Source organism: Desmodus rotundus, chromosome X (genome assembly GCF_022682495.2).
Source record: "Desmodus rotundus isolate HL8 chromosome X, HLdesRot8A.1, whole genome shotgun sequence".
NCBI classification, from domain to species: domain Eukaryota; kingdom Metazoa; phylum Chordata; class Mammalia; order Chiroptera; family Phyllostomidae; genus Desmodus; species Desmodus rotundus.
The window spans coordinates 66,561,672-66,575,711 of NC_071400.1; the positions used below are offsets into that span (position 1 = coordinate 66,561,672).

The window sequence follows — 14,040 nt, forward strand, 5'->3', positions numbered from 1 at the left end:
TTCTCTAGTTGACATTTTCTCTCTTGGTGAACTCATCCAGTCTCTGTCACTCACTGCTCTCTCTTTCTCCTCACTGGTCTCCTGCTGTTCCTCACACACACTAGGCACACTCATGCTTTAGGGCCTTTGCACTGGCTCTCCTCTCTGCCTGGTATGCTCTTCTTTCAGCGATCCATGCAACTTCCCCCTTATCTCTGCAGGTCTGTGCTCCAATATCTCCTCAGTACGGTTTCCCTGATCATCTTATTACACATTGGAAACTGTCCTACTGGTTTTTATGTGTTCCCTCCTTTCCATGTTTTCTTTTTCTCCAAAACATTTACCATCTTCTAACATATTTAGTATTTTCCTTACTTAATTTTATTTGTTTTGTATCCCAATAGAATGGTTTCTGCCACAAACATAGATATGCTTACTCTTTCTGTTCAATGCCATCTCTCCAAAGCCTAGAACAGGACCAAGCACACAGTAGGTGCTCAACATATGTTTATTAATTGAGTGAGTGAATGGTGTGGGGGGTACAGAAACAGAGGAAATTTGTCCTTGTCCTATCTACTTTCAGGATCTGAGCATCAATTGAGATGAGTCCAGACTTACCAGATCCAAAGGTAGAAAGTGCCACACCCCCTGGGAGTGAGACCAGATAAAGACACACCAAGAGGAGGTGGTATCATCTGGGCTGGTCCTTGAAGATCTCATGGGAATCATAGAGATCTTGGGGTTCACTGAGGCCTCTGAGGTGGAGGAAACAGCAGGCAGCACCTGGAAGGAGTGAGATGAGTCTAAAAGGCTAAAAAAGGGTGGGTTCGTAGACAAGGAGGAATCTGTTAGAGGCCTTGAATCTCAAGGGCCTAACCCTGGATTTTGTCCTCAGAGATGTCATACCCTAGTTCCTGACCCACAAAGGGCTCAGAGACCTCATGCCCTAGACAAACACCCATTTATAACACCAAGACAATAATAATGAGGAATGCATATTAATTGAGAGTTTATTAATTCATTGGAGCAGCTTGGAAGGAGAACATTCAGTCATGTAGATATGATCCCAAACCCATCTCAGATTTCCCTAGCAGGATGTGGGAAGTGCCTAAGTTGTCAGTCCTTGGAGATCTCTGGGTCCGGGTGAGAGTCTGGAGGAAGGAAGGAAGATGGCAACATTGCAGGGAACAAAATGGAGGAGTGCCAGCTTCAATCACAGGAAATATAGTTGGACACCTCAATCAGGTTTCTGTCAGAGTCTCGGAAGTAGATGGACATAATGGGCCCTTTTACCCCAGTTCTGGGGACTGGACCCTCCTCAATGGGAACATCACAAGCCTGAAGTAGAGGACAAAAGTCATTCATCGCATTCCATGTGTGAGACCAAAATTTAATTCCTTATGTAGTGACCCAAAGACCCCTGTATCTTTCTGACCTCATCTACCATTCTTCTTCCCTCCCTCTGCTCCAGCCACATACCAGCTGTATGGCCTTGGGCAGATAACTGCCCTGTACCTCAGTTTCCTCATCTGTACAATGGGGATAATGATAATAGTGTCTAGTGCTATTTAGTAAGTGGCAGAGTCAGAACTCAAACCCAGGCAGTCTAGGCCAAAGTCTACATTCTTAATCCCTATGCTTTCCCCACTTTACTTCCAAACAAGACTTTTTCACTGATACTTAAAAAAAAAGGAATCTAGAGTATATTCAAGACCTTGATCTATATCCCCCAACAGAAGAACAAATGCCCCCTTTACATGAAATAATTTTAAGTGTTACAGGGACACCAGCATTAAATAATAGCAAATTAGAAATTATTCCCTCTTCTATCTTTTTTCAATCCTTCTGATTATACCAAGAAGAAAGTCTCTGCTGGATGCTAACAAGTCCTAAGCACCACTTTAACCACCTGCCAACTTCCCATTTGGAAGGTCAGGCTCACAGAGTTCACAGAATGGAAATAGCTAGAATCGAATGACATTGTGATGCATTGTGTAGCTGTTTGTTTTTACAGTTACCTTCCCTTTGTGCCAAGATGTAATGAGTTTTTCATTTACTTGGTTGAATATTTTCTTTTTACATAAATTGTTTTAGAAGGGTAATGTAAAGTTTCTTTTAATATTTTTTGGAGAGAGGGGAAGGGAGGGAGACAGAGAGGGAGAGAAACGTCGATACAAGAGAGAAACATTGATCGGCTGCCTTCTGCAAGCGTCCAGGGATGGAGCAGAGAACCAGCAGCCCAGGCATGCACCCCAACTGGGAATTGAATGGGCCACCCCTCTGTTTCTGGGATGAGGCCCAATCAACAGAGCCCACACTGGCCAGGGCTAAAGTTTCCTTTTAAAATACATTTGTTTACATAAAAAATGATGTCAATAAAGATAATGAGTAAACAATTGTAGATGTGAGGAAACCTCTTATGCCTTGCATAAGAAGTTTGAGGAAGACCTCCCTGGGTCATGCTTCTGTTTTCACAGCATCTGCAGCAGCTTTCTCAGAAAGAATGGAAGTCCGACTCACCTTGAGGTGTTGGACCATTTCCTCCAAAGGTGCCTCCGCGATCAGACATACGTCCAGGGAGCCAGAAGCTGGATGAGCAGCTTTAGGTTCAAATTCCTTTCCCACTTTATGAAGGTTAAATTTCTGGTCTCCAAAACACAATGCCTTCCTATCTCCCTATTGGGAGAGAGAAAACAACCTAGAGCTAAACCTTCAAGATGAGTGTGAGGCAAAGTTCTCCCTACCTACCCCAACGAGGTTTAAAAAAAAAGTATAATAGGGCTTTTAATGAAAAAAAAAAAAAAATCCTGTGTCCCACCCAAGTCTCATTCCTTAGGGACAATTGCCTTTTTTTTTATCCTCACACAAGGACATTTTTTCATTGCTTTTTAGAGAGAGAGAAAGATAGATGTAAAGCGTTGATTGGATGTGGCCCACACATGCCTGGACTGGGGTAACTTTTAATGTGTGTGCTCATTTCTTCTGGAAATTATTTCCCGATCACCAAATAATATGTTGATACTACCCATGGCAGAAACAGCAATTTGCCTACTTAATATACATTTTTCCTTTTTTAATTTTTAAAGAATTTATTTCTTTATTTTTAGATAGAGGGGAAGGGAGGGAGAAAGAGAGGGAGAGAAACATCACCGTGCGGTTGCCTCTCATGTGCCCCCTACTGGGGACCTGGCCCAAAACCCAGGCATGTGCTGTGACTGGGAATCGAACCTGCAATCCTTTGGTTCGCAGGCCAGCACCCAATCCACTGAGCCACACCAGCCAGGGCTCCCTTTTTACTTATAAACACAATCTAAATGATGTCAGCAGATATTGTGGGTGGGGCTTCTGGGAATCTCCCCTCCTCACTGAGCTAACACTTGTCCCATTCACTTCCTCCTTTTTTGCAGCCACAGACTGCCTGTCTCTCCACTGGTTGTTGAATAAGAGAAAAAGAAAACTCTATCTTCTTTGCTGACTATTAGTTGGGTTTTCTCCTATGTGCCTCCAGACACAGTCCCTAAATGATCTGCCACTATTTCTTCATTTAACAACTTTAGCCATCTATTCTCTTCCTATTATAAATGAGAATTTAGCTCACCCACATTACTACACCTACTAATAGAACTCTATTATCATTTGTAGTTCCTCTTTTGATTCTTTTAAAATTAATTTTATTTTATTTTATTTTAAGTATATTTTATTTATTATGCTATTACACTTTCCCCAATTTCCCCCCTTTATCCCCCCTCCATCCTGCACCCCCAACCCTCCAGCATCCCCCCCTTAGTTCATGTCTATGGGTTGTACATATAAGTTCTCTGAGTTCTGTTTCCTATACCATTTTTGACCTCTCCCCGTCTATTTTATGCCTACCAATTATGCTTCTTCTTCCCTTTACCTTTCCCCCACTATTCCACCCTTCCCCCTCCCCACTGAAATCCTTCCATGTGATGTCCATTTCTCTGATTCTGTTCCTGTTCTAGTTGTCTGCCTAGTTTTTGTTTTCATTGTTTTTCTTTTCTTTTAGATTCATTTGTTGATAGTTGTGAGTTTGTTGTCATTTTACTGTTCATATTTTTTATCTTCTTTTTCTGAGATAAGTCCCTTTAACATTTCATGTAGTAAGGGCTGGGTGATGATGAAATCCTTTAACTTGACCTTATCTGGGAAACACTTTATCTGCCCTTCCATTCTAAATGATAGCTTTGCTGGATAGAGTCATCTTGGATGCAGGCCCTTGCCTTTCATGACTTGGAATACTTCTTTCCAGCGCCTTCTTGCCTGCAAGGTTTCTTTTGAGAAATCAGCTGCTAGTCTTATGGGAACTCCTTTGTAGGTAAGTGTCTCCTTTTCTCTTGCTGCTTTTAAGATTTCTTCTCTTTAACCTTGCATAATGTAATTATGATGTGCCTTGGTGTGTGCTTCCTTGGGTCCAACTTCTTTGGGACTCTCTGAGCTTCATGGACTTCCTGAAAGTCTATTTCCTTTGCCAGATTAGCGAAGTTCTCCTTCATTATTTTTTCAAATAGGTTTTCAATTTCTTGCTCTTCCTCTTCTCCTGCTGGCATGCCTATGATTCAGATGTTGGAATGTTTAAGGTTGTCCTGGAGGTTCCTAAGCCTCTCCTCATTTTTTTGAATTATTGTTTCTTCATTCTTTTCTGGTTGAATGTTTATTTCTTCCTTTGCTCCAAACCATTGATTTGTGTCCCAATATCCTTCCCATCACTGTTAGTTCCCTGCGCATTTTCCTTTATTTCACTTTGCATAGGCTTCACTTTTTCCTCCATTTTGCAACCATACTCAATCAATTCTGTGAGCATCCTGATTACCAGTGTTTTGAACTGTGCATCTAATAGGTTGGCTATCTCTTCCTCAGTTGTATTTTTTCTGGAGCTTTGATCTGTTCTTTCATTTGGGCCTTTTTTTTTTCTCCGTCTCAGTGGGCCTGTTACATAATAAGGGGCAGAGCCTTAGATGTTCACCAAGGTGGGGCAGCATGTCACTTGTTGTGACGCTGTACGTGGGGGAGGGGTCTGAGAGGGAGCAATGGCGCTTGCTCGGCTCTCTGTGGCTTTCAGTCACTTCCTCCTTTACCCACAAGCAAATTGGGCCCTTCTGGTGGTGATTCCTGGGTGGATGGGTTTGTGTACATTCTAGGACCCTGTGGGTCTCTCCAATGAACTCTCCTGTGAGGCTGGGAGTTTTTCCCGCTGCCACAACCCCCACAGATTTTTACCACTAGAAGTTTTGAGGCCTTATTTACCCACACTGGAACCCTGGGTTGAATGATCTGTCTCACTCCCCATTTGTTCCTCCCAATTCATCCGCACGCAAATGTGGGACCGCCTGCTCCACAGCTGCCACCGCTTCACCGGGTCTGCCAGCAGCTGCCTTGCCACAAGTCCTCTTCACCCGGCTGCCCATCTCCGAATCCCCTACCGGTCTGGATGAATGTTTCTTCTTTAACTCCTTGGTTGTCAGATTTCCATACACTTTGATTTTCTGTCAGTTCTGGTGGTTTTTGTTTTTAAATTTGTTGTCCTTCTTTTGGTTGTGCGAGGAGGCAAAATGTATCTACCTAGCCTCCATCTTGGCCAGAAGTATCTCTAGTTTTCTTTATGCATTTATGCTTCTTATCTCCATTCTCCACTCCTGTCCCCACCCTAGTCAACCATTATAATGTGTTTGATGTTTGGATATCATAAGTTATTGTAGAAAGTGTGTTATTGGTTTCTGTACATATATTATAAATGGTACCATGTTATAGACCTATTTCTGTTTCTTCACTTTTCACTTAGTATGATCTTTGTAAATAAAACCTGTCCCTCTTGCTGTATATACATCCAATCTGATGTTGCATAATTCTATTTTTCTAAAGATTTTATTTATTTATTTTTTTTTAGAGAGAGGAGGGGAGGGAGAAAGAGAGGGTGAGAAACATCAATGTGTGGTTGCCTCTCTCATGTCCCCTACTGGGGACCCGGCCCACAACCCAGGCACATGCCCTGACTGGGAATTGAACTGACGACCCTTTGGTTCATAGGCCGGCACTCAATCCACTGAACCACACCAGCCAGGGAGCATAATTTTATTTTAATGCATAGCATTCCATGCTAGGTTTCAAATTTTTATCCTATTTGTCCTTTTGTGAGCACTTTCAATTTAAGATATATATATTTTTTACTTTCTCTGCATTTCCCACTTTTTTTTAAAGGTTTTTAAAAAATATTTTATTTATTTTTGGACAGAGGGGAAGGGAGGAAGAAAGAGAGGGAGAGAAATGTCAATGTATGGTTGCCTCTCATACACCCCACACTGGGAAACCTGGCCTGCAACCTAGGCATGTGCCCTGACTGGGAACTGAACCAGCGACCCTTTGGTTTGCAGGCGGGTGCTCAATCCACTGAACCACACCAGCCAGGGCTACATTTTGCACTTTTAAAATTGTTTCAAATTCTCAAGGACAGTATTCAATCTCTGTAAACCTCCTCTCTTACTGAGATCTCTCCTTCTTCGGACCTTTCTTTCTCCTGTTCCAAATTGGACTGATTATCCTGTAGGTACTTTCTGGGATCTTCCCCTTGGGATCCACTGTGTCCTGACTTTGATGCCTTCCTTATTTCTGGCTTAATCACTCATTTTGATGTGGCATAAATCTTAATTTTCAAAGCAAGTGGCCAAAATTTCTGAGCCTTTTCACATCTAAGAATGTTTTATTCTGTCCTCACCTTGATTAATAATTTGGTTGGACATAGAATTCTAGGTTGAACTTTGTCCCCTGAGAATCTTGTAGGTGTTTTTCAGTTCTCCTCTAGTCTCTGATGTGAATATTGGGAACTCTTACATCTGCATATTTCTTTTTCCTTTGCATTTGAAGTATTTTTCTTTTCTTTTTAACCTCTCTGAAAGTTCTTAGGATCTTTAATTTCACTTTGATATTCTGTAACTACAGAAGAACATATCTAATTTTCTTTTTTTATGTTGCCTGTTTTTAATTTTTATTTATTTATTATTTTTTTATTTATTTTTAATATATTTATTGATTATGCTATTACAGTTGTCCCATTTCCCCCCCTCACTCCACTCCAACCTGCCCACCCCCTCCCTCCCACATTCCCTCCCTATAGTTCATGTCCATGGGTCATACTTATAAGTTCTATGGCTTCTACATTTCCTACACTATTCTTAACCTCCCCCTGTCTATTTTCCACCTATCATTTATGCTACTTATTCTCTGTACCTTTCCCCCCTCTCTCCCCCTCCCACTCCCCTGTTGATAACCCTCCACGTGATCTCCATTTCTATGGTTCTGTTCCTGTTCTAGTTGTGTGCTTAGTTTGCTTTTGTTTTTGTTTTAGGTGTGGTTGTTAATAACTGTGAGTTTGCTGTCATTTTTACTGTTCCTATTTTTTATCTTCTTTTTCTTAGGTAACTCCCTTTAACATTTCATATAATAAGGGCTTGGTGATGATGAACTCCTTTAACTTGACCTTATCTGGGAAGCACTTTATCTGCCCTTCCATTCTAAATGAAAGTTTTGCTGGATAGAGCAATCTTGGATGTAGGTCCTTGCCTTTCATGACTTGGAATACTTCTTGCCAGCCCCTTCTTGCCTGTAAGGTCTCTTTGGAGAAATCAGCTGACAGTCTTGTGGGAACTCCTTTGTGGGTTACTGTGTTCTTTTCTCTTGCTGCTTGTAAGATTCTCTCCTTCTGTTTCATCTTGGGTAATGTAATGATGATGTGCCTTGGTGTGTTCCTCCTTGGGTCCAGCTTCTTTGGGACTCTCTGAGCTTCCTGGACTTCCTGGAAGTCTATTTCCTTTGCCAGATGAGGGAAGTTCTCCTTCATTATTTGTTCAAATAAATTTTCAATTTTTTGTTCTTCCTCTTCTCCTTCTGGCACCCCTATAATTCAGATGTTGGAATGTTTCAAGATGTCCTGGAGGTTCCTAAGCCTCTCCTCATTTTTCCAAATTCTTGTTTCTTCATTCTTTTCTGATTGGATGTTTCTTTCTTCCTTCTGGTCCACACCATTGATTTGAGTCCCAGTTTCCTTTGCATCACTATTGGTTCCCTGTACATTTTCCTTTGTTTCTCTTAGCATAGGCTTCATTTTTTCATCTAGTTTTCGAACAAATTCAACCAATTCTGTGAGCGTCTTAATAACCAGTGTTTTGAACTGTGCATCCGATAGGATGGCTATCTCTTCCTCGCTTAGTTGTATTTTTTCTGGAGCTTTGAAGTGTTCTGTCATTTGGGCCTTTTTTTTTTTTTTTTTTTTTTTTTGGTCTTGGTCCGTCTGTTACTTAAAGGGGCGGAGCCTTAGGTGTTCCCTGGGGCGGGGTGATGCTGGTCACTGCGCTGTGACGCTAAACATGGGGGAGGGCCTGGGAGGGAGCAATGGCGCCTGCTCCACTCTCCACCAGACCTCAATCTTCCACTCCGCTACCCACAATCAAATTGGGCCCCTCGGGTGCTGGTTCCCGAGTGGGTGGGCTTGTGCACACTCTAGGCCCCTGTGGGTCTGTCCAACGACCTCTCCTGTGAGGCTGGGAGTCTCTCCTGCTGCTGCGCCAACCCCCACGGGCGTTTTCAATCAGAGGTTTGAGGCTTTATTTCCCTGCGCTGGAGCCCTGGGTTGCGAGGTCTGCTTCGTTCCCCGCCCTTCGTCCCGGTTTATCTGTGCGCAAATGTGGGGCCACAGGGTCTGCTAGTGTCCCGTTCCTCCCACACTCCGCTAGTCTCGGTCCCACCAGGGCCACTCGAGTCCTCTCCGCCCCGGTGCCCATCTCCACCGCTCCTACCGGTCTGGATATATGTTTATTTTTTATCTCCTTGGTGTCGGACTTCCTTGCCGTTCGATTTTCTGTCAGTTCTGGTTGTGCGAGGAGGTGCAGTGTGTCTACCTATGCCGCCATCTTGGTTCTCTCCGCAAGTGAACATATCTAATTTTCAATGTACTGGATATTCAGTTAACCCTTTCCAGTTAAAAGACTGGAAAGTTCTCTTGAATTATTTCTATGGTACTTTCCTCCCCTCTATTTCTCCATTCTCTCTGGAAGTTCCACTATTCAGAGTTTGGAATTTCCTTTACTTATTCTTTACATTCCTCTCACAGATTTGTTCTGGGTTTTTTAAATTATCTTTTTAAGATGTTATTTATTTATTTTTAGACAGAAAGGAAGGGAGGGAGAAAGAGAGGGAGATAAACATCATTGTGTGGTTGCCTCTCGTGTGCCTCCCCTCCACCCCCCCGGGGGCCTGGCCTGAAACTCAGGCATCTGCCCTGACTGGGAATTGAACTGGCAACCCTTTGATTCGAAGGCCAGCGCTCAATCCACTGAGCTACACCAGCCAGGGCTAAAGTTATTTTTTAAAAGTATTATAATCAAATTTTACTCCACCTAAAGTTTGGCGTTTGCATGACTAATTACCTTGAATGTTATGATCTCCAGAATCTTGGAATAAAGCATAGTGGTGTCGTTACTGTCATCACGATGTGGTCAAGTTTCTGAATAAGACATGGAGAAGGGGTCTGACTGTTGTGCCTCCATATCTAAAAAAAAAAAAATATTCAGAAGACATCACATTGCTACTAGTCACATCCAAGTTTCTGTTTAGTTTTCCTTCCCCCCCCCGCCTTACCTCCCCAATGAGTATACTTCCTCCTCACTCCTATTCGAAGGAGAAAGTCTTGGGAAGAAACTTTTTAAAAAAAATATTTTATTTATTAATTTTTTAGAGGGGGAAGGGAGAGATAAAGAGTGTAAGAGAAACATTAATGTCTGAGAGAAACATTGATTGATTGCCTCTTGTATGCGCCCCTAACCAGGACCAAACCCAGAACCCAGGCATGTGCCCTGACTGGGAATCAAACCAGTGACCTTTCACTTTGTGGGACAGTCGCCACCCAACTGAGCCACACCAGTGAGGGCCTGGGAAGAAACTTTAGTAGAATCTTATTGCCCATGTGTAGATTCATAAGAGCCAATGTATCTACCATGACCGCTCTCTACTGCTCTCTTTTTCTCTTTTTCCTTCCAGAGGGAGAGAGGTAAAGACAAGGGGAGTGGAAACGAAGACCAAACCCTCTCTTGTTTCCCCAAGCTGGAACTCATCTCTTTTGCAAGAAATGACAAGACACAGAGGAGACCCAGCACTATGAATACAGCCCTCCATTGGCCAATTTAACCCAGCCCCCTCTTTTCCCACTCTGCAGCTATGATCACAAAAGACAGAATAAGAAGGGAGCATCTCAGGTGGAATAAATGTCTCTGGGCACGTGTGTTTAGAAATCTACCGTGACACCCAGTAGGAGGGCATAACTCCTTATCCCAACTTTTTGCCCTCTGCACATTTCCCACCAGGTCTTCCTCTTGATTTGCATTCTTTAGTAATTTGTATATTTACATTACATCTCTTACAGGATTGTAAGGTGCCTGTGGTCTGGCACTATAGATAACAGAGTACAGTGGTTAAAAGAACAGACTCTGGAGCCACACTGACATTTAATTAATCTCTCTGTGCCTTAGTTTCCCCTTCTGTAAAATGGGCATGGTTTTATATTTATCTTATAGGGCTGTTATAAACATTTTTTAAAAAGAGTTGTATATTTAAGGACTTAGAACAGTGCTTGACAGATAGCAAGTGCCATACAAGCTAATGATGGTGATGATGTTGTCATGGTCATCTTGTTAAAATTCAGACCCCCCTACACGACCCCCAATTTCTACAGCCTCATCCATTGTTCTTGAATTCCAAGCCACATTCCCTTTTTGCCTTTTCCTTATAAGGGCCATCCTTGTATCTTTTGTCTCAAGGCCTTTTGCATAGCTAATATCTGTCTCCTTGAGTAGATTATAAGCTTCATAAGGGTAGAGATTTATGTTTTGTTCCCTATTTGTGTCTCAAACAAGTAGCAAATGTTGAACAAAATTGATTTAGTGGGTATCTACTACAACAATTAGGCCCACCTGGCACAACATCTGACTTCTATTCTCTTCCCTTCCTTTCCCTTCCTTTCCTTTCCATTCCTTTTCATTCCTTTCCTTTCCATTCCATTCCATTCCACCCTATGCTATTTTATTCTGTTCCATTCTACAATGTACAATTCCATTCAAGTTATTACATTTTAAACAATTGATTTCACTGAGCCCCAGCTAAAAAAAAAAATATCGTGTGTTCCATTTTCATGAGTGGAGGAAGCATTAGCAAAGTTGCTGAGTTCTGCTGTCCTCATGGATACAGGGGATCTACAGGGACATAGGAGCGTAGAATGAGAAAATGACTGACATTTGGGATCCGTTGAAAATAAAGTCATATTGCCTGGCTGGTGTGACTCAGTGGATTGAGTGCTGGCCTGTGAACTGAAAGGTTGTAGGTTTGATTCCTGGGTTGTGGGCTAGGTTCCCAGTTGGGGATGTGAGAGATGCAACCCATAGATGTTTTTCTTACACATCAATGTTTCTCTTCCTCTCTTTCTCCCCATTTCCCCTCTCTCTAAAAAATAAATAAATAAAATTTTTAAGTTACAAAAAGAAAATAAAGCCATGTTTAAAAATCTTATTAACATTTTAATATCTGTAGGATCTGTAACACTCCCTTTTCATTCCTGACTTTGGCAATTAATATTTTTTCTCTTAATCATTTGAGAGAAAACAGAAATTACTAATATTTTATTAATCTGTTTGAAGAACCAAGTTTTCTGATATTCATTTAGAGCTGTAGGTTTTCCTTAAGCACTGCTTAACTACATGTGCAATTTTGATAGTCTTTGGGAAATTAACTCAACCTACTCTTCCCATTTTTTAATACCCTGCTAGCTAAGATTCACTCCCAAGATCCTGTTTTGTATGTGGGGAGCTCCTTCCTTATAAATTCAAAAATGAGCAGGGCTGGCTCTCTGAAGGAACAGGAAGAAGGCCAGTGTGGCTTAGAATCCAAGGGTGAGTGAGGCATGAGCAGGAGGGAAGGGCAAGAGCTGGATTATTCAGGGTTATCAAAGCAAGGTTTATAAAAAGATAATCAGGACATAGTAATCACATAAGGCTTACTATATGCCTTGTTCTAAGCACTATACAAAATAGAGTCCATTTTATTCCTCACAATAACCCTATGTAGATAACACAGTGCCCAGACCATGATGCCCTTCGTCCTGACTCCCTCACAGGGAGGGTTTCTTTCTTTCTACAAAGTCTTCTTCAAGGTGCCAGCAGCCCCCGGAATTCTTATGGCAAACCTCAAGGTCAGTGCTGTTTCCTGGCCTTTCCCTACACTGCCCCATCCTAACGTCCTTCGTTGAACTAGCTCCCCGGAGCCACCCTGAGGGACTAGAGAAGCTGGCCCTCAGCCAGACCCACTCCTGCAGATGTATTGGTGGCTGACCGTGTGTTAGAGCAGGGCCTTTCCGTGTCCCTCTGCTGCCATCTGCTTGTCTTTGAAAGAGGAAGAAAGAGATAGGAAGAGGGGAAAAGGATGTCAGCACACAATCATAACCCAAATACAGGGGAAGCATGTTACCAGGCATGGGCTGGGAAGTCCCCAGCCTTGGTGCCAACACCTGTGCCCTAGGCCCCCAGGGATCACCCCATTCATCTGCTTCTCTGGAACCCTGCTCCACATCCTAGCTGGCAGCCTGGAGAGCAGAAGGTACAGCATGGCAGGCTAAATGTCCTTGTCCTGGGACCTCCAGACAAGTCTCTGGCTCAGTGCCTGGAGATCAAGGGGCAGGAATGGGAGGGCCACAGGCTGAGGACTGCTAGTGGTGACGGAGGCAGACAAGTAGGCAGTGCAAGTACAAGGACTCTGACATAAAACTCAGGACCTTGAAAGTAAAAGCTTAAGGTGTATCTTAGACAGCTCAGGACAACATAACAAAATATTATGGCCTGGGTGGCTTAAAAAACAAAATTTATTTTCTCACAAGTTTGGAGGCCAGAAGACCAAGGTCAGGGTGTCAGAATGGTCAGGTTCTAGAGATGACTCTCTACCTGGCTAGCAGATGGCCACCTTCCCGCTGTGTCCTCACATGGCAGAGAGAAAGAGCAAGCTTTCTAATCTCTTCCTATCAGGGTACTATTCCTATCATGTGCACCTCGCTGTTATGACCTCATCTAACCCTTATCACCTCCCAAAGGCCCCACATTCTAAAACCATCTCACTGGGAATTGGGGCTTCAACATATGGATTTGGGGAGATGCAAACATTCAGTTTGTGAATAACAGGTGTATATGTGTAAGGGATTTCTTCGTGGAACACAGAAAAACCACCCACCTCAAAGTATTGGGGGGCTTTATTCTAGGGTATGAGGCCTATGATTTTTTTTTAAGATTTTTAATTTATTTTATTTTTAGACAGTGGGGAAGGGAGGGAGAAAGGGACAGAAACATCAGTGTGTGGTTGCCCCTTGCGTGCCCCCCACTGGGGACCTGGTCCGCAACCCAGGCATGTGCCCTGACTGGGAATCAAACCAATGACCCTTTGGTTTGCAGGCCGGTGCTCAATCCACTGAGCCACACCAGCCAGGGCAGGGTCTATGGCCTTTTTATGGGTGTGTCTCTAGAGTGTGAGCTCTCTGATCTGTTTGAAAGTCTATGTCCAGGCTGTGAAGTTAGGAGCTGAGTTAGAATATGAGCACTATGACTTATTATGGGTGTGTTTCCAAACCAAGATCTCTAAACTATTCAGTGTTCTGTGCCTCAGGGTGCAATATTCCTGAATTCTTTTGGGGTGTAAGCTCTGGGATCTTCTTGTGCAATTGTGTGGACACTCCTAGGGTCACATGGACTGGGGTGTGGACACCCTTGGTTTCATAGAGACGGATGTGTGGATAATCCTGGAGTCACACCAACTGGAGTGTGAGCACTCCTGGGGCCACACAGACAGGGGTATGAACACCACACGAGGTAACACACACTGGGGTATAGACAGTCTTGAGTTACTCAGACGGGGTTCTGGGCATTCCAGAAGTCACACACTCTGGGGAACAGGCACTCTTGGAATCACACACACTGGAGATTTTACAGCCTTGGGATCACCCAGAGTGGAGTGTAGACGCTT

At 43.1% G+C, this 14,040-nt stretch overlaps 1 protein-coding gene across 1 annotated transcript; it reads right to left on the reverse strand.

Moving 5' to 3' along the window:
• Positions 1–1,188: 1,188 nt before the first annotated feature.
• Positions 1,189–12,717, reverse strand: GLOD5 (glyoxalase domain containing 5). Its single transcript, XM_024579979.3, is given in 5 exon segments — positions 1,189–1,317; positions 2,500–2,655; positions 9,417–9,466; positions 9,469–9,538; positions 12,568–12,717. Coding segments are annotated over 5 exon segments (477 nt in total). The 5' UTR covers positions 12,640–12,717.
• Positions 12,718–14,040: the final 1,323 nt, after the last annotated feature.